This window comes from Gopherus flavomarginatus, chromosome 22, assembly GCF_025201925.1.
Source record: "Gopherus flavomarginatus isolate rGopFla2 chromosome 22, rGopFla2.mat.asm, whole genome shotgun sequence".
NCBI lineage: Eukaryota > Metazoa > Chordata > Testudines > Testudinidae > Gopherus > Gopherus flavomarginatus.
Genome location: NC_066638.1, coordinates 12,547,547 through 12,572,936, shown reverse-complemented (window position 1 = coordinate 12,572,936; position 25,390 = coordinate 12,547,547). Strand labels below are relative to the sequence as shown.

General features: G+C 39.5%; 1 protein-coding gene across 34 annotated transcripts in view; it reads right to left on the bottom strand.

The window, feature by feature from the left end:
- EPB41 (erythrocyte membrane protein band 4.1) overlaps positions 1-25,390 on the bottom strand; it is a 165,306-nt gene that overhangs the window by 58,489 nt on the left and 81,427 nt on the right. For 18 of the 34 annotated variants that reach the window (XM_050932481.1, XM_050932489.1, XM_050932476.1 and 15 more), the window contains 11 exons: positions 22,254-22,484; positions 19,049-19,153; positions 14,966-15,008; positions 12,453-12,528; positions 11,337-11,555; positions 7,415-7,502; positions 6,686-6,838; positions 5,484-5,581; positions 3,271-3,443; positions 2,220-2,336; positions 551-676 (listed from right to left, as the gene is read on the bottom strand). In XM_050932481.1, the coding sequence (XP_050788438.1) occupies positions 551-676; positions 2,220-2,336; positions 3,271-3,443; positions 5,484-5,581; positions 6,686-6,838; positions 7,415-7,502; positions 11,337-11,555; positions 12,453-12,528; positions 14,966-15,008; positions 19,049-19,153; positions 22,254-22,484 (1,429 nt within the window). The remainder of the gene's footprint in view (positions 1-550; positions 677-2,219; positions 2,337-3,270; positions 3,444-5,483; positions 5,582-6,685; positions 6,839-7,414; positions 7,503-11,336; positions 11,556-12,452; positions 12,529-14,965; positions 15,009-19,048; positions 19,154-22,253; positions 22,485-25,390) is intronic. The other 16 variants (XM_050932485.1, XM_050932496.1, XM_050932497.1 and 13 more) reach the window with 2 other exon arrangements.

Sequence of the window (25,390 nt, the reverse complement as noted above, 5' to 3'; positions counted from 1 at the left end):
CTAGTGAATAGCCACCAAAAACAATGCAATGAAAAAAGGAGGTTGCAATCTAACTCCTTAAACTGTGTAGCACAACAGCGGCCATAGGTCAGGGAGAGCACAACTTGAACAATTCTAGACTTTGTATACTGCTAGTAGGATTCATGACACACATGCCTATGAAAGTGACAACACTGCAGCACTTCCAGCAAGTACACCACCTTTGGAGACTGCCATCTGTATGTATCACAGTGCATGTACCAATGGAACTGCTGAACCACTGCTGTAAAAATATATGTTTTATATGTCTCCCCACCCCCCTAAAGTTGTCTGGTTCATAACTACGTTTGATGTAGCATTATGATTCAAGGTACTTGCCACGTTTACTCTGGTTTTAATTGAGTTAGTACCACACCAAAAATTCTAGCCATATTCTATAGTATTTCAGCACCTTTAACGCTGGCAATCCATAACGCTGCTCATACATAACAAATAAGCTGTGTAAAAGCAGGTGTAAGTACTGTAGGAGGTGATGTTAGCATGACTGTATGAGAAGCCATCACAGCTGTACCTGGCTGTTTTTGAAACGGTTCCATTAATTTTGATTCTGGAACAGTAACCTTAAACACCTCCACTTTCTCCTCTTCCTCTTCTTCTGCTATTGGTTTCATCTCAATATTTTCAAAAGTATGTTTGGCTAGAAGAAGTTACGAATGCATTAATATACCAAATGGAAGACTGCAGGGAAGTAACAGTCACTAATGGTGAGGTTAGGGTCAATGGGGACTCACCTCTTAAGGACAGCGTATGTCTACATTGGGGGGGGGGGCGGCCAACACACTAAAATTGCCTGTTTTAAGCCGCTCTAGGAGTTAGATCTTTAGTATAATCCTGCGTTGCAACTGCATACCAAAACAATCAGAACAATCAGAATTGTGTCCTGGTGTCTTAGTTGCTAGTCCTTTGCAGTGCCTTGTGGGAGGCCTGGGTTGATCTACAGTATCAATCTCTGACTTCTCAAGCCAGCCGGAGCTGGCAACACTTGCGCAGGCAGATGTCACTTCGGTGTGGAAGAAGATGGGAATGACTGGCCTGTGTCAGTCTCCATCTTAAGAAAAGTATTGATGGGCCTCTGTCTCTTTTTGGACAGAAACATTATGGCTACAAAACAAGGTTTCTATAGTGAATTGTGGTGGAGTGGAAGAATGGGACTCTACTCAAACACAGATATGGAGGATGCTGGCTGGACAGAATTATGCACCAGTAAGCATTCATCATGAGTTTCCTTTCATTATTAGAGAAGTAGCAAACAGAGCAGATCTCAGATAACAACACTGGTATAATACACAAATTTGTCCTAAATAATATACAAAATTTATATACATCTCAGCTTCTTTGCCAAGAAGTCATCAAGATACTGTTGTAACAAATAATAAACATGTCCTAAGAAATCTAGGCTCTACAAAAGATGGCTCCCCAAGATGTCGTGAACTACAAAACGTATTTAACAAGATTAAAAAAAAAAAAAAAAAAAAAAAAAAAAAAAAAGGCCAGCAACCTCTAAGATGAAATCCAAAACGAGTTTTAAAGCAGATGTTTTAGGATCACAAAAACAATATTCCACATTTTTAATCTATCATATACAAAGTACACAAATTTAAAATATAGTCTTATTTGAAATGTAAATCTCTCCGTCTGAGCACAGAGTTTCTGTCTAAAAGTCTGCTGGATTTATTTACAACAATCTGTATCCCACTAACCCCCTCTTTTTGCCCTATCACTGCAGAGATATTAACAGGCCTCTTTTTACCTTGAATGATCGCTTAGAAAACAATATGTTCCACCTTGCATTTAGCTGTGATGTTCAGAGTACTTTTACCAGACCTGAAGAAAAGCTTTGTGTGGCTCGAAAGCTTGTGTCTCTGACCAACAGAAGTTGGTCAAATAAAGGATATTACCTCATCCACCTTTTCTCTCTAATCTCCTGGGACTGACAGCCACAACTACACTGCATACATGTCTAAAAAGTGTAATCAAGCAATTCTATTCCAACATTTCTCCACACTTAAGGACATAAACCCATTCCAGCCTGTTGGCTGCCTGACTATAAAGACACATCTTGCAAAGAAATGAAGAAAAAGGCCAAAATTTGTGAAACATTTCAGAGAGATCAAGAACAAGCATAAAAAAGGAAAGGATAGAAAAGGCACTGCAGAGAGTCATAGCCACCACAGCTATACCTGGCTTCTCTCCGAACTGTTCCACAGGTTTTGATTCTGGAATCTCAACCATCACCACATCCTCCTGCTTCTCCTCCAATATAGGTCTGACCTCAATTTTTTGAGATGCATGTTTAGCTGAAGAAATTGTGCACATGTTAACAAACTACTCATGTAGCATATAGCAAAGGCTGCAGACTTCAATTCGGACAGAAGCATTAATTTGCTGTTTTTATTTTCAAGGTCTGTTATTAAAGCACAAGATTAGTAAAAGTGGAACTCTCTCTTCTCCTATGGTACTTGCCCATAGAGTTTGAAATGAACGTCACGCCAACACCACTGATGAAGTTTAAAAACTTATTAGCAGTACAAAACAAGTACCACCACTTGGATCCCAGATGTAGTATGGTGATCCAAAGCTAAATCTACGGTAGTTTTTGAAAACTACTACATCAAAGTTAAAATGTACTATTTTTCTTTTAGCTTTTGGTGGTAACAGGACAAGCAGGTACAGACTTTTAGTGAAGTGTTCTATGGCATTTTCTCACGACTTGAGTTACTTTCAAAACTAACAAAAGGAGTCTTGGGGAGAATGGGTGCTGCTTCAGCATAGAATAAAAGAAATCTGTTTCAACAGACTGTAGGAATAGGGTCAGTCTTCAGGATTTAAATTCACAACATTCTTTTTTGCTTGTCTTATTTGACAGTTCTGTGAAGCGCCACCCCACTGTCATTTATGAGCTTTATAACAAACCAATTTATTTCTCTCTACAATTTTTTTTCTGCCCACAAATTTTGAATCAGAATTGACTATTTTTAATGAACTAAAATTAACAAAATGAACTGCCTTATAACAACTAAGTGTCTAGAAATATATTCCAGGCACTGTCTCAGTTTCAGGCTCTTTACATCAGCTTTCTTCTTTAGCTAAGCTAAATAATAATAAATAATTAATAATAATAATAATAAAAGGTATGAAGCCTAAGCCTACAGGGTGATTTTCAATACAAAGAAATATGGGATGGGTTTCATGTATGGAAACCTTACAATAAGGTAATGAAACTTCACTCACCTCCATCAAGGCTTCTAGATGCCCGTTTACTTGCTGTTCGTTCAAACTGTGGAGCAGGTCTGTCAATCAAGGCACTAGCTTGTCTTGTCTGGGCCTGCGTCCGTCCACTATAACGGAATTTAGAGCCCAGTGCCAGGAATCTCCTCTTGGGAAGTGCTTCAGGGGAAGTTAGCCTGAAAGGTACACATGTACTTTAGTTTTATACCGTTAAATCACTCATATTATATAGAAAGAAATTAAAGAGATAGGGGGTGGGGGAGTGGAAAAACTGAATATATTTTTCTAAATGATCTCTTAACATCAGGGGCGGCTCTAGCTTTTTTGCCGCCCCAAGCACGGCACTCAGCCAGCCTTCGGCGGCTTGCCTGCGGGAGGTCACCGGTCCCGCGGATTCGGCAGCGCGCCTGCAGGAGGTCCACCAGTCTCGCAGCTTCGGTGTACCCGCTGCCGAATTGCCGCTGAATCTGTGAGACCGGCGGACCTCCCGCAGGCAAGCCGCCGAAGGGCCCTTGCAGGGACCAGCAGGGTGCCCCCCACGGCTTGCCAACCCAGGCAAGCACTTGAAGCACTGGTGGCTGGTGCCTGGAGCCGCCGCTGCTTAACATAACATACACCTAGGGGGATTCTGCATGACTGTGCACCTGCCACCACTGCAGAACTCCTGTGCTTCTCTGTAGAAAAAAAAACAGGGAAGCTGGGGCACAGGGGGGACCAGGAGTGCAGCTTGGGGCAGGAGTGCCCCCACCCCCCCAGTGTCCAGGCATGGGTGGGCACACAGCGTTACATGCCACTCCCCCCACCCCCCCCATTTCTGCAAGCACAGATCTGCCTAGCTCAAGGAGGCTGCATGTCTGCTCCCCAGACTCTGCAGCTGAACGCCGCCTCCTGAGCCCTAGTGCAAGTTGTGCTGCCCTTCTGTGTGCTGGGAGCCTTCCTGTTTTCTGTGCAGCATTGAGTGCTCTCGGTGGGGTGGGGTGGGAAATGAGGGAAAGGGGGGTGAAGGGGGTAAGGGGAAGAGGCAATGTGGAAGGAAGGGGGTGTGGAATAGGGCAGGGGGTGGGGAATGTGAGACGGGGGATGGAGATAGGAGAATCATGGGGGAGGGGAAGCCAGAGCCTGGCATGCAGCATCCCCTCAACAGCAGCTGAGGCTCCGCTGCTAAGCAGACCCATTGAACCCTCATCCTGACAAGCCCTACCCCCCTATACTTGGACCCCTCCAGTTAGGCCCGTAAACCCAAACCCCACCTCACTGATCCCCCAAGCAGCTGCACCTGGATCCCCAACCCATCAAGCTCCACTCCCTCGGCACCCAAACCCCTGCAATGTTTCTATATTAACCTAAAATATAACATTTAGATTTCTAAGAAAAAGCTTTAGGGAGTAAGGAATGGCCCTTAGATTATTAACATGGGAGAGTAACATATTTACTATCCAGCAACCATTTTTCAAACCAAAAGACTCGTGTGAAGCACCTTATGTTATTTCTTTAGCACAGCAGTTAATCTGAAGTTGTATAAGGTCCTATTATCAATAATTTTTTCTTGACCTTTATCATATCAATACCTGCACCTCAAACTCCCAAAGCTGAGAGGCACTTTCTGATACAATAACACTGCAAAGTGGATACCAAAACACAGTGCATGACAGCACCGCAATCAGCATCTTTCTACAAACCTTGACATCCTTAGCTCTCATGAAACTCTGTCACTGGTTTTCTCAATCTCAGCCTCTATTTTATTCAATAATCTCTTAATAAAAAGAAACCATTTAGAGGTAAAGATAGATCACCACCTGACAGAGTTACCAGATAAAATAACCAATATCTGAGTTAAATATTTGCCAAACACTTCTTTATTCTCATTCTCTTATGGCATTTAGATAAAGATGTTATGCTTTCAGTGCCTTACTTCAAGATCTCTGTATTTTGATGGATCTCCTATGTTATGTTTTTGATTGTTAAACATTCATTTGCTAGCTTGATTTATTTTAGGAACACTAAAATAAACGTCTGTCTCCATACACGCTTTTTACTCTTAACAGGCCTTATTACCTTAAATCACTATGGAGGAGAGTCAGACATATCTATCAGCAAAAGAATTACAAAAACTGAGACTTGAAATTAGTATCACTTTTTAAAACCCACTATATTTAATAAAGAGGTTTGTTTTGTTTTGTTTTGTTTTTTTACACACAATTTTAAGCAAGACATACCTGAAAAAAGTGTGATGTTCAACACAGACTTTCCACAGTTTCTTAGCTGCCCGATAACTAGGTAGTTTGAATCCAATGGTACTTTCATATTGTTCGTGCTATGGAAAATTGCAATACAGATTATTTTATTATAGCTACAAGTGACGTATGCAAAAGAACATCACTACATGGAACATACCCAGGTAAAATCCAGGCAAGCAATTCCAAAATTCCCCTCACAGAACTTTCTCGCCATTCTTCCACTGTAGAGATGAGGGTTTGGTCCACAAACCCTGTAGATATATATGAACATACCCAGGCATCTGCAAGAAGGCGTAGGCCCTTCTATATGGAGCCTATATTTCTCTGCAGCAGCTCTGGGATCCCCTTTAAAAGGGATTTTCCAGCACAGAAATGAAAACGTGGTCTGCAACTATATTACGTTTTTAGGCGTATTTTCCCTGGGTGGGGGGAAACGTGTCTCCCCTGGCCTCCTTACTCATTGTCTGCTTCCATTTATGCTGGCCCCAACAAGGTGGGGATAAAACAATGCAGCAGAGGCCACTCCATTCCTCTTTCCACATAGGAAGGAGATCCATGTACAAGTCGAAACAGCGTGATCCAGCCCCCTCATACACGTTGCTACATACTTTGACAATTGATAAAAGTACAACATTCTGAATTATGAATGGTCATCTAAGGTCCTATGAAATGAATAGCTACTTGCTTTCCACAGCAAGAAAAAAAATGTCTACCACAGAATCTTCTGCTCTCCTCATTAAAGTTATGTTTCCAAGTACTATCAGAAAAATCAAACATTTTGCTTCATTTTGGTTATGGTGAAATATTTTGTTTATATCTGTATTTCTGCAACAAAGATCTGTTATGTGCTTGTATTATTCCAATGAGAATATATTCAACAGCAGAATACCATACTCTACAAATAGGTGGAGCTAACTACTATGTAATTTATAATTCAAATGTAATTTTATAGGCTCAGATATTTTAGTTTTACATTATAAATTGAATCTACTACAAAGCCAAATAAGACAGGAAATAAGGTATAATTTAAAATGAAAAACCAATTGAACTACTGCAACTATGGAAACAACTTTAAATATTCACAGCATTTTTCTGTTCTTTATGCAAACAAGAACAAACACTAATTAGAAAATGTTTTATGACAATACAGGACAAAAACAGAAGATAAACTAGCAATGTACCTCCCCTGGTCGGATCTTAATGAAGAAGCTGCTGCGTTTGTAGGAAATCTTCAGCACTTTGGGCCAAGGAAAGCGGTTGATTCTCAGTTTATCTTTATAGACGAGAAGGCCACTGGAACAGACTCCCAGAATGATGTCAACTCCCTCCAAGTCCTAAGAAAGTTAATATATGTTTATACCTACAGCACTGTTGGAGTTACAAGTTCCAACAACTGATCACCCAGCATTTTCTCTATACACTCCTTTCGGCTTTTCCTAAATAGCTACTGAATTCATTTGTCCTGCATGTTTGAACAGCTTCCAACTTCCTACGCGCCAAGGGCCAATTTTACTTTCCTTCATATCTCTCCTTAAAACCTGCTCCCTTCTATTGATCTCTTCTCCAACCCCATCTGCTCAAAGTTTGTGTCTGATCTTTTAGAGTTTATACTGTATTTATCAGAATTCTGAGAGTGGATTACTTTTCAGGATCAAACATTAGTTTAAATTCTTCAGACTAAGAGTTTGTCTACATTGGTAGGTTTATAAAGAGCTCTCTATAATACACAGAGAAGCAGATCAGGAAGCGTAACTTCCTTTTTATAAAGCTTGCACTAATGCTTACAACATATCTATTATATGCTTGCATTTCTGCAAAGGTGGATGCCTGCCTGCCTACATCTTTGATCAGGGCTCTTGAAATAAGGAACCTGTGGGCCACAACCTACTCCAAGAACAAAAATCTCTTACCTTGGCTTGGTGAAGGTCAACTCCATACATAGATAGCTTTTTCGCATTCTCAAGAAATTCAAGGTCTGCTTGGGCTGGAGTCATGGATCTAAAGAAGGTTATGTAGAAAAAAAAAGAATGAATTCACTATTATTTATAATAATGATTAGTTTAAAAGGAATAGACAGTAATCTTCTATTTAGCAAAAGAATTGCTGAGCCTTGGTTTGCTGAATTTATTTTCTGAATGTAGAATGTTATGTTTACAAAAGTTACTGCTTCATATTTATTCTATGATAATTCCTCAACATCTTATGCCTCTGAAGTACCTAGGATGACCATATGTCCTGTTTTGGCCGGGACAGTCCCCTTTTTAAGCCATGTTCTGGGCGCCCTAATATTTCGGCAAAACTGGGCATTTGTCCAAGTTGTCCAGTTTTGCCAAAAACGTGGGGCATGAAGGAATGTTGGGGGGGAGGGGAAGCAAGTGGCTTGGGCCAGCCCTGCACACAAGAAGGGGCTTCGGTGAGCCCCACACAATGTCCGTTTTCCCTTTGGGAAACATGGTCACCCTAGTAAACGGACTGAAAAAGGAAAGCACCACAGTAGAGAATCAGTGCCATGATTCGTAAACAGCCAACTTCATTTGCAAAAAAGGTGAACAAATTAAATCTACTGAAGCCAAACAGCAAACTGTGGCACCCACTCAATATTTTTCAGAATCCAGCTACTGTTCTGAGAATTAAATGCCAGGGAAGTTGAAATCACTTAATAGGAGACTGCTACTAGGAGCAGGCTAGATAAATAAGATATTTTCTGGGACTAGATAGTGTCCTGTCCATAGGAAAGGCAATACAATGCAACTCTGGATAACAGAAGCATCCTGATAATGGGGCTATTTTCAGTGTTGTTGAAGTATCTCTGGTAATAGGCTTCTACTGTGCAAGAGATGTCCAAATGCTATATTGGGACAGTACTCATTTATATACATTTAGTTTTGTTTGCTGCTTTGATAGCTAACTTACAAAACACTTTACATTTTATGTAAACTGTAAATCCTAGTGTTGTTTCTTATGCAGGCATGATACAATATAGATCAACGGGAATAAAAAGGATTAATATGGCAACAACAGCCCATTTTAAGTGGAACAACAAGGTCAACATTCATCTCCTAAACACAAACCCTTTATAGTTCAGATAAAACGGCAATAGCACTAAGAACATTTTATGTGCAAATTCTTTACCTAAAAATCATCTGTTGTTTAAAGTTCTCAGATCATCATCCAATATTAATGAATTCATCTATAAGAGGGAGGCTATATAATGCTACAAATTTAGATATAGCCATGTTAGTCAGGTTAACTTTTAATAATTTTGTTTTAAACAAAACGCTGTATCTTCACTGGCTCTTTTAAGAGAACAAAACAGACAAAAAAAAATAATTCAGCGATGTCAGTTGCCTGTTCTATCACAAATAGTACTTTATAACCTGAAGTCAAAGGAAGATACTGAGCAACTGACAAGCTTATCTTCCTCATGCCTCTCCACCTCAGTACAAATGTAGAGAAATCAGTTTAAAATATTCATCTGACAGTGAGAGTTTGAGGTGTTCATTATAGCTTTGGTATCACTCTTGTACTGAAGTTCACTATAGGCATTACTAAAAAGCGATAAAGAGTCTCACGGCACCTTACAGACTAACAGACAGATTGGAGCATAAGCTTTCACGGGTGAATACCCACTTCGTCAGACACAGAAGCTTTCGTCTTCACCCATAAAAGCTTATCCTACAATACATCTGTTAGTCTATAAGGTGCCACGGGACGCTTTGTCGCTTTTTACAGATCCAGACTAACCCAGCTACCTCTCTGATACTATAGGCATTACTGTGGCTCAACTCACAGCTTTGGGGTAGCCAAGAGAGACTGCAGGTTCAAGTCTCACACAAGGGCTTGGGCTCATTCTCAGTGTTTTATGGCGTTTTCTTTCTTCTCTTAAAACTACCGACACTTGCACCCCTCTTTCAGATTGTACAATACTTACGTATCATGGTGGTAGGCTCCTTAAAAAGTGCAAAGAGAGCTAGATAATAAACAGTTCAGTGTGGTCTCTGTAGCTGAACATGTCAGTATATTAGCGTAAATATGCACAATATAGGATAGCATTTCTTTTTCAAAAAGAAAAAAAAAGTTTTAGTTTAGTTATTATGATCCTCTAACCTGATACAAGAGCTGCTCAAGAGAGATCCACCAGTATGAAAAGGTAGTCACAGAGGGATAAAGAAACCTTTCACAAATATTAGGTTATAGGAAAAGTTCATTCCTATGGGGTCAAAAGACATATCTGGCTTCAAGACTAAGCTTGATAAGTTTACGGAGGAGATGGTATGACGGGATAGCCTAATTTTGGCAATTAATTGATCTTTGATTATTAGCAGTAAATATGACCATTGGCCTGTGATGGGATGTTAGATAGGGTGGGATCCAAGTTACTACAGAGAATTCTTTCCTGGGTGCTGGCTGGTGAGTCTGGCCCACATGCTCAGGGTTAACTGATCGCCATATTTGGGGTCGGGAAGGAATTTTCCTCCGGGGCAGATAGGCAGAGGCCCTGAAGATTTTTCACCTTCCTCTGCAGCGTGGGGCAGGGGTCACTTGCTGGAGGATTCTCTGCACCTTGAGGTCTTTAAACAACGATTTGAGGACTTCAATAACTCAGAAATAGGTTAGGGGTTTGTTACAGGACTGGATGGGTGAGATTCTGTGGCCCGCGTTGTGCAGGAGGTCAGACTAGATGATCATAATGGTCCTTTCTGACCTTAAAGTCTATGCGTCTATTCCCTTTAATATCATCATCCAACAAAGTTGAAAGTGCAGCTATATACCTAGTAATACATTTGAAAAATTGCTACACTCTGAAATCCTTCCACTGAGGTAGAATGCAATTGTACTAGCTCTCTCTGTATATTAAGATCATGAACCCCATCGGGCAGAGGACACATCTTTTTAATGTTTTATATGGTGTTGGTGCTTATGCTAACATACAAAAAGGAAGACAAGGCCCCCTCCCCACAGGACAACTGAACAATAGAAGAGGAGAAGAGAGAACAAAGGATAAAGTTAACAGTATGCACACTATACAGTTCGAAGTGGAATCAAAGCCATCTTCCACTATCATAAGGGTGATGACTAAAGAGACTCCAAAAGTGGGGTTCTTAAAGATACTTTTTAAAGTTTCACAGAACTTTTCTAAAAAAAGAGTTTATTTTTTCTAGTAGGAAGGAAGAAAACCCTTTTACTAACCAACCAACAGCTGCAAGATATTCTCAGAACATTCTCACTAGTTTTGGACTCACCAATGTTTTCACCAACTCCTTTGTTATTCTTTATATTGCAGTAGCGCCTAGAGGTCCCATTGTGCTAGAGACCATACAAACAAGTAAAATGAGAACACAAAGACAACCTCTGCCCCAAAGAGTCTAGGATTATGACAAGACACAAACGGTGGACGAATGGACAACAACGGGAGTGAGCGGAGGGGGAGAGGGGAAGGAAGCAGTAAAGGCTACAGTTTGTAAGTAAGTAGTCTCAAGGGGTAATTAGTATTACATGACCAACTATGGACTCTCTCAGTATCTGATTCCTTCATAGCACTATCAGGATAGTTTATGCAAAGCAAGTGGGTTATAAATTCTGGAAGGACTTTCTGTAACTGTTTGGAGGTTATTTATTTACTTAAAGCAGATGGATTTTCTTAGTGAACTGAAAACTCATCTATGAAACTAACTCTCTCTCTCACTGTTCTGTTTGAAGGCTCACAAAAGATATTGATGGCCCTGAAAAACACAAAAACAAAGAATTTGGGAAAATACTAAATGGCTATAATTCTAATTACACCTTTTACTTTGTCGTGCACAGACAAGTTCTCTTAATTCCAGCACTCACCTGTACGTTTTATGTAGTTCCATGACTTTTTCTTCAAGTTCCTTTGTCTGGTTTGGGGCCAGTTTAAACTCACTGACATAATCTGCACTATGTAACTCTGGGTCATAATCTCCCAATTCAGATTGGACTGTGTAAGAACTCAGCAGGGCCAGTGTCGCAAAGGAACAAGGAAGACGCCCTGTAACAATGTCATGTCTAAGCTGAAGACACAAATAATACCTACAGGGAAGAAGCAGAAGATGTGATTTTAACTGAGAGTTCAATAGAACAGTGGTTCTCAACCAGGTGTCCAGGGCAGGTTTCAGGGGGTCGGCCAAGCAGGACCAGCATTAGACTCGCTGGGGCCCAGGGCAGAAAGCCAAAGCCTCATCACATGGGGCTGAAGCCCAGGGCCCTGAGCCCCACCACACAGGGCTGAAGAAGAAGCTTGAGCAACATAGCTTCATGGGGGCCCTGTGGTATGCGGTCCCAAGCAACTGCCCTGCTTGCTACCCCTTGACGCTGACCCTGGCTTTTTTATGCAGAAAACCAGTTGCTGTGGCACAGGTGGGCCATGTTGATTTTATAGCATATTGGGGTGGGCCTCAGCAAGAAAAAGGTTGAGAACTCCTGCAACAGAAACAAAAAAAGTGGTCATTTTATTTTGAGCGCAAGCTCCTGAGGAAATGAGGAGGAAGGCCACTTTTTATGTTGCTAAATGGCATGGAGTGGTGTTTGTATTGGCTTATAAGGAAAAAAGAGTCACTGCACCCTCTTCATTCAAAGGATAAGGGCTACACCTCAGTAGTTGGAAAGGAAGAACGATCATAGGATTTAAAAATAAAATCACCCCCTTCAAAATGGAGCAGAGGATGCTTTTGATAACTGAAATTAGACTTTGTTCAAGGCATTTAAAGGTTCACGTAGGGATGCATAGATAAAAATCATGCACATATAGACTTCAATGCTGACTCTCCAGTCCTATAGTATAACTCTAAAATATACCTAAAAAGATTTATAAATAGCTTTCGAGCTTTTACCTGAAAAGCAAAATATTATGCACTTGTACTTTCCACTCTCAGTACTTTACTAAGTGAGCCTGATTAGCAGAGTTAATAGGAAATAATGTGTCTTTACCTTGTTATATCCTCTGTCAGCTGTGCTGGATCTGGTGGATAAAACTTTACATTGAATGTAAAGTTCCAGGGGCCTCCTGTAATTAGAAACATACAAGTTTTGAAAATTTACAACAAAATGTTCACAATACAGAAGTTTATAAAAATTATGAATAGCAAACCTGACTTTAAAAATAAAGCATTCAAATGATATTTTATATCTGAATGCTGCCATTTGAACTATTGATTATAGAATGTAGTTTAAAGAGAAGTGATAAAGTTTCTGATCGGTTTTCATTTACTTAGCTTAAAATATATCTTTTATGGGGAACACGTAAGCAGACTATGTGGAGGTGGACATATTCAGATAATATAAGAAATGTGGAATTCACTTGTTTTGGAATCTACTGCTCATTAAATACTTCATACCTCTTCGCTTTTCATTGATGTGATCAAGTATGAATAGAGGACAAACTGCGGTGTGGGTTAATGAATTAGCATTTTACCACCAAAGACTCAGGTTTTAAATCTCCCTTAGGTGAGAAGAAAGAGGTTTTTAGTGGTTAAACATTGGCCCATGCCACACAGCCACCGTATAAATTCAGTACAAGTGTCAATGTGTAGTCAAGAAACATCCAGGACTAAAACAGCAAGCATTTTGCAGGTCAAGACTGAAATGTTTTAGTACAGCTGAATTACAAGGTTTATTTAGCACTTTCAGAGATCTTACTTAGCTCCAATTAGTGTAATCAGTCTTACTTCTAGAAGTACTACAATTATATTCAAAATGCATGCTCAGACACTGTTCAATAAATCACATCTAACAAGCAAATTTATACAAAAATGAAACCTTTCATATATTCTCTGGGAGTCACATTATATTTGAAAATAAAGATTTTTAAACAAACTGATAAGTGAAATCGTTAAAAAGATACAAAATATAATATTCCAATCTAGCACCTTACAATCATAATTACATTGTGTGGACATTAAAACTCACCCCTCCCCTCCTTACTTCAGAGAGTTCAGATACCAAGAAGGCAGTAGCTTTAAAGATTTATTTTTTCAAGTGTTCAGAATGAGGTCACCATTTCCTCTTGGAGGGTATAATCAATTTTGCCCTTAGATAGCTGACCTGAAGGGCAGAGGCATTAAATGCTTCAGTAGGGAATTTCTAAAATTGCTGCAAAAACCTGAGTCAAATATAACGACTTCATTCATTACCCTCTAATCTAAAGTTTAAAATGGTACTTAATTCAGGAAGGCAAGTTTTCCTGATTTGGTTTCTTAAAGGATTTAATAAGTCCCATACGAGGCTGGGACAGGGGAGGGTGGGAGAAATCAAAACAGACTCCATTTACACATTTGCCTCTTACCCAATACCATAACTGAGTTAAGAGACAAATCCTGCCATTTTCATTCTATGGTGCCAGAAACCTTCAAATTATTCATGAATAAGTTCAAGATAACGGTGAGCAACTTTCCATCTATTTTAAGGGGAACACAAACATTCTGGGATTGTGCGTAGAAAAGTACTGTTCCCTTTTTTAGATCTGTATCTTAATCATGTCATTTTTCCAGCAAGACAATTTAAATTTATCTCAATCAGCTGAGTGAAACAAAGGGTTCCTTTAAATATCATCCTGCTGTAGATTTTTGCACCAGTCTCATAATATTGTACTTTTACCACGAATGTCTCAATGGAGAAAAGCAGCTAAAGCTATGCGCACGAACAATTGCTTTTGTAGATTATAAAAATAAAAATGGATGACTGAATGAAGCAGCTTTCCCAGTGCTGTTTATTAACCCCAATGGAGTTTCGCCTCTATTATGCCACACAGAGAACCTCTTCAGTTCACAGCTTTGTTGAAATACCTCTCTTCCTCCCTGTAAACCTACACAGAAATTCACTTTCACTACAGTGAGAAGTCGTGAGTTGTGTGTATTCTTTGAAGAAAAACTGGTCTCTGAAAACGGATCTACACGAACACTGGTCCCTGCACTGAACTGGCCCAATATCAAAAGAAGTCACCATCCATTTCTGCTTACACTGTGAAACATTCATCCTGACACTGTTCAAGCCACTTGTTCAACTCAGATATCCCATCTGGATGCCTGAACACTTCTGAAGAATCAACAGAAGTTTGCTACAGCATATACTTTTCTTTTCCCGTTTCCCATCTCCTTATTTATTCTTAAGTGATTCTCCATGACATTCATCTCTTTCCCCCCTCCCCCCACACACACACCCCAGCAGGCTGAAAGACATCTACCTAATTCTGGACTGCACTATGGAGGCACAGCATTTGTCTACCTCCTGACAACGTACCGTAGGATATTCTTCATTGTACCAAAGTGCCACCATTAAGAGTAAAAAGAGGGAGTGCATGCTGTTTGAACTTGTGCTGATCCCTGACAAACACCTTTCCATGAACTCTAACTGGTCTTCGAGGGTTCTCTGAATTGTAGGCCAAAGCTATAAATATCTACCAATAAAAAAAAGAAAATAGATCAAGATGAACTCAATCCACTTACCATGAACCTGCTTTTTTATTTCTTTGGCAGAATCCAACCATGTCTGTAAGAGGAGAAAACAGTAAAATTCACATGGTTGACAAGTATGAAAACCACCACAGGAAACAGTTGAGGAGATAATCTATTTAGACATTTTTATCCAGTTTCCTCAGTTGCCCATAATTTCTCTCCTTTATTTGTACTTTTGGGGAGCAAGGAGGTGGTGCAAAACTGATGACAGTGAAATTATTTCACAGTCCTGCCAATGCTCCTCCTTCAGTTATAACCTGAAACATCTCAGTCTTGAGCCTCTTCTTAGCAAAAGCTATCAGTTGTAACACACTGTATGAAGACAGTGCAATATTGATAATCATCTTCTAGAGGCTAGAATGAAGCCATCAAATTCATGTTCCTGTGACCTAAGCAGGATTTGTAAACCTGTGTCTTCTGAGGTGAAAAACTAGTATGCCTACCCCATTCAGCCCTCTAAGCTCATCTTTCTTAACCTAAAGGACATTCTACTTTACATGTTTACTGGTACAACTGTGGATAAGTTTAATTTAAATTCATTATTAAAAATATGCTCCTTCTACTTGTCCAATCTTTTCAACTAGTGCTATGAAACCCACGAAAAACAAGGCCCACAGGCCATCTACATAGCGTTTTTGGAGGTCTACGGTTTTGTCAGCATAGCGATTTTGAATGTAAGTGCTGATGCTACCAATGTTAGTTTTCTCCAATGAGAATGGGACAGCCTAGCTGACGGCTCTAATGCAGCCTGAGTGCAGTCATGCATTCATGGAACTCATCCTGTCTGCCTAATCCAACAGACAATGAGGGGTTCAGTAATTAATGATACTCTTATCCAATGCTGTTTCATGAATCAGTGGAAAACAATTCTCCCTTTCAAACTAGTATAAACTCCAATATAAACTCCTTCAGTGCTAAACAGTCCCTCTATTCACTTTCCCACATTGGAAAGAGGATGAAAGTGCCCTTCCTTGCAGACACTGTTGGTTTATTTCTGAAAGTAGAAATATTTAGGTATGATATTTTCATGTGTATGTGCGTGTGCGTGTGCAAACACACACCTCCCTTTCTCCCATCAAACCCTAGCTAACATTTTAGAGGAGGTTCAAATGTTGGTTTGTTGAAGACTTATTAAAATCACTTTAGCTGGTAAACCAAACAACTAGGTGAGGGTGCTTTTTAGAGAGAGTACTGTAGTGCTGCAGGGAATGCCAGACTTGGATGTTTACACTCCATTAAACAGAAAGATATATAGATATAGATATATAAGGCAATTATCTCAAAAGAGCAAAAGGTGGCTGCAAACATTAATAGTTTATTCTAGACTGGGATTAAAATCTATATCGAGCAGCTGTTTAACTCTCTCATTCTTGGTTTTAAGTGACAATAAGTCTCCAACACCGAACAATCCTGCTACTAACAATGTTCCCTCACTCACTGCAGTCTGTACGAAATTACGGCAGCTAACTCCGAATCAGACACCAAGTGAGTAAAAAAAAAGCATGTGTACAATTCTGTTTTCAAAGACGGCAATGCAATTAGCTTTCTTCCACTCCTCCTTGTCCCAAACCTAAGGAAGTCTGCTTGACTCAAAAGTAAGGTTTACAAAGACAGGCAGACAAAAGGGGAAGTGGTCAGAGAATGATGACCTGGCAATTTTCTTCCCACAACACAATACACATTGGTTACAAGACTTAGCTTGAACTGCTTGACATTTCTGCCCTTAAAAATATCTACCAAAGTTTTACATATAGTAGATTCCATTAAGTATAGAGTAAACAACCTCTTACTGCAAGAATGAAATCAAATTCTAAATATAAGATAATAAAAACGAAACTTCAGCTAACATGAAAGCCACCATTCTGTTAACTGTCCACAAGAATAAGCTTTCTTTGTATCTTTTAAAGAATCTTTTAATGGTTTAATTTCTTCATCCCACCATAGTAAACCAGTTTATCATAAATGATTCCAATATGTGAAACAGGGAGGTAGCCAGAATACTGACCATAAGCTACGAAAAGTCTTTAAGTACATCTCAAGTCAGACAATGATTTGAAATCAACCCCCAGGTAGGCTTAATTTTTACTAAACAAGGCCTTACTTAAATTTTATGTCAGGCAGTCTGATTTGTTAAAGAACACTCAAGTGGGTTAAAACAACAATGCATGACAATGACACTGCATAAATCTAAACAAAATCAAAGTAAAACTGACCAATTTGAGTTTCAGTATGAAGAATTTAACTTATTTTCAGCAAACACATTAAAAATTGCATTGCTTCACTAAATATTTGCACTTTTAGTATTTTCCTTCCCCTCTGTCAGTGACAAGCCTCAGCTTGAAACATTAATCCAGAATGGCCTCCCACCAAAACTGGTAAATGCTGACAAGAGCTCCAAGGACATTTTCCAATAACGGTCATGCCAGCTGGAGCCATTCTCCTGTGATATTTTTTCACTCTAAAGGGAAAAGTGCTCCAAAAAGGCTACACACTTATTTGGCTAGTTCAAATAATCACAAATAAGTGTGGATGAAAACAGTTTCCATTTAGCGTTTTCCTGACGTAACTCAAAATTTTCTAACTCTATTTCCTTGGTTACACACATGATAGGAGTGGAATTTACATATGCAACTCCATGGGAATTATCCAAATAATTCCCTTGTGTGTGCACAGAAAATAGTGTTAAATCAATGTTTAATAACATTGAACCAATAACATTTCTTTCCATTTTTTACAAAGTTGGAACAGCCAGTATTGTACCGCAGAATACTAGGGTGCGGGGAGTAAGTGGTTTCCAGTCATAATAATGATTGACTGGTTCATTCAGATACATATTAGCAGTATACTCATGGCAATGAAGAAGGAAGCACTTGCCTGATCAATAAAACAAAACAAACCTAAGGCTAAATCAATAAGAGTCAGCCATAACAGTTACAGACAAGTCAGGAAGAGGAAGAAAATGAACACAGGACCCTTCAGAAATTGAGATGAGAGATACCAATCTACATACACTTGACTCAAATTAACAGCTAAATCTAATATGCTTATTTACCCCCAAAATACAAGATATCGATTGCTTATCTTATTGCCTTTAGTACATACATGGAATAATTTATGACTATGAAGAAATTCTCTCTGATTTCCTTTTGTGCTCAGGTTCTTCCACATCTTAAGTATCTACTCCTCTATCCTATCCACTCTATTTTGTAAACCACAATTATTTTTTATTTAAAAAGGAAAAACCCTAATATCTCCAACACTTCTAAATTACTTAAATCCTTGAGTTCTTCCGTTGTATCTTTATAACGCAGTAATAAGACAGACAGACAGACAGAAAGACTAATATAATCTATTTTGCATGCGGCTTCAGTTCCTCTAGAATAGATTTTTTCCAAGTTCGTTTTGCTCCCCTCCATTAGCAAAGTCCACGCTACCCTATTTTATAGTAGTTTCTATTTTATTCATAGTATCGTTACTCTTACAATTCGCACACTTTGCCAATTCTTAGAAAAGGTCTTTCACACGAGGGAAAAATAAAAATATAGCTAGATTAAGCATATTTTTTTTTTTTTTTTATCAGAAGGGTACCCATGTTAGTCTGGATCTGTAAAAAGCAACAAAGAGTCCTGTGGCACCTTATAGACTAACCGACATATCGGAGCGTAAGCTTTCGTGGGATGAAATCAAGGGACCCTTAATACTTACCCCAGCACCTGGGATGTATCTGCTACATTAGGTGGGACAAGCCCACTGCACTTTTCTCTTGCTACCCACAAAGCCATCTGCTGGAGAGGTGTTGGCAGGCATCCCCATTGCAGTGGGCTGTAGAGTTAACACCCCATTGAGAGATGGTATAGTTCCCCCTCATAGCAATTGTACTGAATATTATTCATCCATGAAAGCTTATGCTCCAATACATCTGTTAGTCTATAAGGTGCCACAGGACTCTTTGCTGCTTTTTAAATAATTTTTTGGGATACTACATACTTCTTCTCATTTTGGAGACAATAACCTATCAAGAAGAGTTTGGGTTTTTTTTGATTGCTGACTGTAGTTCCATAAGCACCTTCTTACCTTGGAAGTTGGAGTGTCCCATACGGCCAGTCCAAAGTAGTCTTCTTCCAGAAGATTGAGGTGCTCGCATACTTTTCTAAGCAGATCCTGACCCTTGGCATGTTTCTGCAAATAAGTAACAGAGATTCAGTATTATACATTGTTTTTTGCCTCTCCTCTCCCTCTCCCCCCAAAAACTCTCCCACTCTACATAACCACTGAAGAGGGCTGGATTCTTGAGCAAAAGAAAGGGTACTGACTGGCTCAGCAATTTATGGCCAAGTATTTCACTTTACAGGCAAGAGCATCATATAGGAAATTCAAATACAGCAAACCCGAATTATTGGGGAAGCGTTTAAAACTGATATAGACTCTGTTGCTGACCATATTGACTAAGCATCCTGAAAGTCATTTTATCTGCACATCAGTTTATCCACCTCAAAAAATGGGTATATAATTATTCCCTACCCAAAAGAGGAATTGTACGGCTTAAGTGTTTATAATATGCTTTGAGATAGTACTTATGCTACAGTGATAGATGGCAGTACAAAATGCTACATTAGCTAGGTTTATCAAGTGGTGACCAGACTGAGACTTGAGACAGGAAATAGCACCTATTATTCTGACACTGTATTTTGGGACATAGCATGATCTAGTAGATTAAGCATAGAACTGCGAGCTAGGAATCTTGGGTTCCAATCCTAGCTGTGCCGCTGACTTCCAATCACACTCCCCATCTCAGTATTCCCATTTAAAATTAGAATAATATTCATCTGTCTTTATGATTAATTCAGGTGTTTTCTAAATGTTCTGAAGTGAAATGTTATTTAAATACTACATTTTGGGGAGGTTTGTTTGATTTTTATTTAGGCATTCATTACACCACCACTTTCAGAACAAGAACAAGAATAAGCACAACACAGGAAGCTCCCCAGGAAATAAAAATTACTTCTGACCCACTGTATTTTCATTTTTAAAGTACTTTAAATGCTACAATATGTTCATTTTAAATTAAAAAGATTAAAAATTAAATCTAAATATCTGCCATATAGCAGAGTTCAGCAAAATTTCAGACTGGGTCTAATCCATGTACATCTGTCCTAACAACTAGATTTTATCAAACATTCTAGAGAAACAATGGACATTTTGATAATTTAAGCTTTAGATGTTTTAAGAGAATCAGACTGGCAGAGAGAGACAGAGACAGAGAAGCTATAGTCTAAAGGGATTTACAGCTCCAGGAATACAACTCTAACTACAGCTAAGAAACTGCAAACTGCAGCAAACAATTTTTTAGGCTTTAACTACATAATTGTCCCAGGCCTTCCCTTAAAAGGTTAACTATTTCTTGTGATCGGATAAGGTTTTGCCACAACCATGTTCCTCACCATCTCTAGGGCATAAAATTAAGTTACCAGAAGCATCCCATGTGATAGCAATGGTAGAAACACTGCTACATGAACACTGATGCACTGACATAATTGTACAGGGTCATCTAAGGTAACTGCTTTGCACAAGAAACCCTAGAAACCTAAACAGGTCACAAATGAGCAACTAAACTTAACCAGTGGGCTCAGGGCTTAACTAGCTCAAAGACTAAGTGCCAGATTGTTTACGTGTTGGGCTAGTACTCAGATGTTGAATTAGATTTCAGTTGACTTCTTATTGCTATGACACTGGGATCATCCTATGAGATATATATGAAAAACACATACAGCCCAAAACCTTTCAACTATAGGGGACTGAGCAGAGCTTCTGAAATCCATTTAATGGGGATGCTAAAAACATTATTTGTTTACTGCTATTTCTATTCTGAACAATACTGCTAGACACTGTAGCTCTACTAGCAATTTTTACACACCCACATAAAAGGGCATGTTGGCCCAGCTCATCAGTTTAGTTATTGTGTCATGAACATTTAAGGACAGGCATTCTAGGACTTGTAGGCCTAACTGTGCCCATCAGGCATTGCAAGCCGAGAACAAGCCCTTTTAGGAAAGAAAGTGGAATAAAAGCCAAGCCACTTTCTCAGTGTAAGACAAGAGACAGATCTCCACTGGGAAACTGGAAGCAGAACACCAGCAGCTGCTAGGTTTCCCCAGGCAAGGGCAGGAGGAAGAGGAAAAGACAGTCTTGGATCCATGCACCAAGAGGTGAACCCCTTAACCTAAAGGGAGAACTTATGAATCTCCGATACGAGGACAGAAGGCAACCCAGACCATAGTGAGAGGGCTGTAAAGGCTGAAGAGATAGTTTACAGAATCTGAAACGGAAGGGTGAATCAAGCCTGAGCAAATGGTGTAGAAAGGAGAGGCTTCTTGTGTTGGGATGCATGTGTGTCAAGACTTGTTAAACTACACCCAAAGGGAGACAGTTTCAGAATTTGTCATTTTGCACACAGTTCCCCCTGATGGAAAACTAAGGCAACTGCAACACTCTGATGACAGGAATAGAAGCAACCCTTTCACAATCACTAAAACCCCAAATCTGATAAATAAGAATGAGTGTTCAGAACCAGGGTTTGGCCTGGTGGAAGTGCTACCATCACCCTTTGTAAGAATTCCTGTAAATACTGATAAGGATTGTGTCTTAGATAAATGATTAAGATAGACTTGGATGAAATACATCTGATAGTTATGTGCCCACTAAGGACGACTGCTAACTCTTTCAAGGCATAGCTCATATGAGAAGGAAGAATTTGAAAGAATAAAGCAAAAATAAAGATTTTGACCAAATTTAAGTGGTGATAACCTCATTTTTTCTGTGGTGATTTGCTTAAACTATTTTCCTGTTACTAGTCAGCAGCACATGATCTTAGATTTCCAAGGTATTCTGGGTGAAAAGCCAGCAAAGCATACAAATCCAGCTGACAAGAAACACTTTATGGCTCTGATCTGAATATTATTTAGAGTTATAATCAAATCTTAAGAGGATGTAAAATTCTCTCTCACACTCAAGCCTGAAGTATCAGAAATAGGGGCAAATGAAGGAGAAAGCATCAGCAAGTGAGATGATGGCATTTTAAAAAAATCCCTCAAACAGAAATGTTGGATTTTTTTCCAATTTCCAAAGTGCCCCACATTCTTATCATATCTTAAATAAATTGTTATGGTTTATGGCAGAAGTCCTACTCCAATGGAGTTTAATCATTAACTTCACTGGCAGCATCACCCAATTCCAAACCCTCCCCCCTGCCACCCATTTTAAGAGACTGAATGGCACTTACATCCAAAGCACACTCGTAAACAGTGTCATCCAGCAAGGAAACCTTGCAGTACATATTTCTGTGTCTTCTTACTGATTTCTGGGTGGCTTTTAATTCTTGGTCTGCCTTTGTCTCAGGGTTCTCTCTTTTCAACTCTGCCTTGGAACACTCTTCCTGCACTCCGTCTCCTTCCTTAATCTCAAGGTCTCTGCTCTCTGGGTCTTGATCTTCTCTCCTGTCCTCCTGAGCAGGCTGAAATCCCACAACACCATATGTATTACTTACATGTTTCAAACAAGTAGTGTCAAACAGCATAAATGTACTGTAGGTGATTAAATTCCATTAGAGATCAAAGTGGGCCACCTCACAGTGGCTCAGCAACCTCGAGTTTTTCTCTGGTGTCGTATCTTGTGCTCTAAAGTCTACAATTTCTTTTTCTAAACTACATTTCTAGCTCTTCTCATTGAAAATCATTTCAATGTAAACCAATTCAGTGATGTCTGCCCAAGTCTGCAAAGAATCTGAAACAGTAAACAGCTCAAATGTCAACTGATAGTTATTCAGGTCAAGGGCATGTTAATTCTGAAGTCTAATGAAAATTTAAAGCAGTCTCATTAGCTATTAGTTTATCAAAGCATGTCAGAAGGGACAGGGTTGATTATATTATGAAGACATGTTCAATCTACTGTTAGTGGCATCTCATTTTTGATTGGAGACTCATTTTTCCAATCTGACCCCTCAATCTTGCAGGCAAAATGCTCAGCTAATCCATAAAAACAAGCAATATCCTAGAATTGTTTCATTGTAAAACAGTCCTTTCTACATTTCCATTGGAGCCCTGAGAATGTGTCAGTTTTCATCACAATAAACCTACCCACATAATACAGAATTTAATTTTGGGATCCAACATTCTAATCAGCCTTCCTGTGTTATGAGTGATAGTTAAAACGGAAGACTGCCTTCATGCCATTGTGCGAACACATGCTTTAGTATCTGCAATTATTTATATTTGATCAATGTTCACAGATTGCTGCTTTCTGCTATGACAGAGATAAGGATAATCAGGTAGCAGAGAATCAGATAGATTTGGACACAAACGCTGGCTCAGAAGCTTTACAACAGGACACTGCACATAAATGGTTTCACAGTAGAAATATCTGTTAAAAGTCAGGATTTAAAAGGACATTAATACTAATTTTAAACAATATAGTCAAAATTAGCTTGTACGCACTGACTGTGGGACTTGTTTTTGCACAAGTTCACATACACTCAGTGTACCAAATGCCTACAATTTTATTGCAAACCTCACTCATAGTATTTGTTTTGCTTAAAGGCCCAGCTCCTGAGACAAGTGATTACATAAAAATCTCAGTTCATATTTTCAAGCTTCTCTCTGCAAACATGAGGGATAGAAACTTTTTTAAAAAACTAAAGTAGCGTGTATTGTAAAGGCTCAAACCAAAAGGCAAATAAGAATCTCCACAATTATTATTCTTTAATCTCATGATTTTTGGGAGCCCAACTCATGATTTCTGAATGTTTGGTTTGGCAATGCTATACAATTTAAAGTGGAAATTTCTCAAACTCCGCAAGTCAAAAGAAATGACAATAACTCCTCATTTAATGTTGTAGTTGTGTTCCTAAAAAATGCTACTTTGCCCCCCATACACACACACACGCTCACTCTGTGGAGGTGAGGTACATGAGCGGGGGACAGGAGCAGGAGAAGGGGGACACCCTGACATTAGCACCCCTCTCCCATCCCCTTCTGCACAGCAAGCAGGAGGCTTCCAGGAGCAGCTCCAAGGCAGAAGGTAGGAGCAGAACATGGCAGTGCGGGGAGGGACAGCTGAACTGCCCAGCAATTGATAGCCTGTTGGGCGGCTGCTGCACAGGAAAGTTCAGGGAGCTGATGGGGGGCTGCCGGTCCACCCTGGTCCCAAGCCCCTACCAGCTAGCTCCAACAGGCTGCTCTTCCTGCAAGCAGTGGACAAAGAAGGCAGCTGCCAAACAACGTTTAAAGGGAACATTGCAGAACTTTAAACGAGCATGTTCTCTAATTCATCAGCAACATAACGAAACAATGTTAACTGGGACGACATTAAGCGAGGAGTTACTGTAGCTATAAGCTTCCTATTTATACCACTGACAAGCAGCACTAGTCTGTCCACTAGATCACACTGCCTCCAGCACACGGAGCTGGGAACTAAGGGGACCTGGATTCTATTCCCAGCTCTATACACACTTGCTTGGGCGAGATACCCAGGCTAAATTATTCACAAACAGCAATCAACTTTAGGTGTCCAACTCAAAACAACCTGGACCTGACTCTTTCAAATGCTGAACAGCCACCATGCCAGCTGAACTCGAGTTGCAGATACTTAGCACTTCTGGTAGGGAAGAAAAAGAAAGAAGCCCATTGTATTTCAAGTCCAGTAGCCAAGAGGCGATGTACCTAAAACCACAGGCCACTTTTGAACATCTGGCTATTAACATTTGGTGCCTCAGTTTCCCCATCAGTAAAACCATGATAATACCTATCTTTTAAAGCTCCGAGGTCTCTGCATTTAAGGGTAGGATTTTTAAGGTGCCTAAGGGAACCACAAAATGACTAGTAATTAGTTGGACATAAAGTCCATAGGTTCTCTTTAAATCTCCAGTATATATACTCTAAGTAATTAATATAAGTATGTGTGAGGCCATAGAAAAAACAGGACCTAACACACTGGTGGGAGAAGGTTGTAAGCTGACCTGAGGTCCATGAGGTTCTGAACTGTCACTTGTGTTGCTTGGACTTGCCTGTTTGCTGTTTGTTTTCTGCTGAACACAGCTGTAAATTCCATGATGTGTTTTCTACTGACTTTTCTTCTACCCATAGTGTACATATGAGAATATTTAAAAATGAGTATTAAAAGTAACTTTCATAGGATGTAATCCGAGTTCTCATCCCGACTGACAAACTACCTTTCCTCAGAGCAATATTTTCTGTAAGTGTTTTAGGAGCTTTTCTTAGTGTTTATATAATGCTTTGCAGATTAAACATATTATGATTACAACAGTAAGAATAAGTATTAGACAGCAGATCACACTGCAGAATAAAAAAACCTACGAGCAGGAAGTGTCACATGTAGCATAATGTCTGTCAAATACTAGAAGTT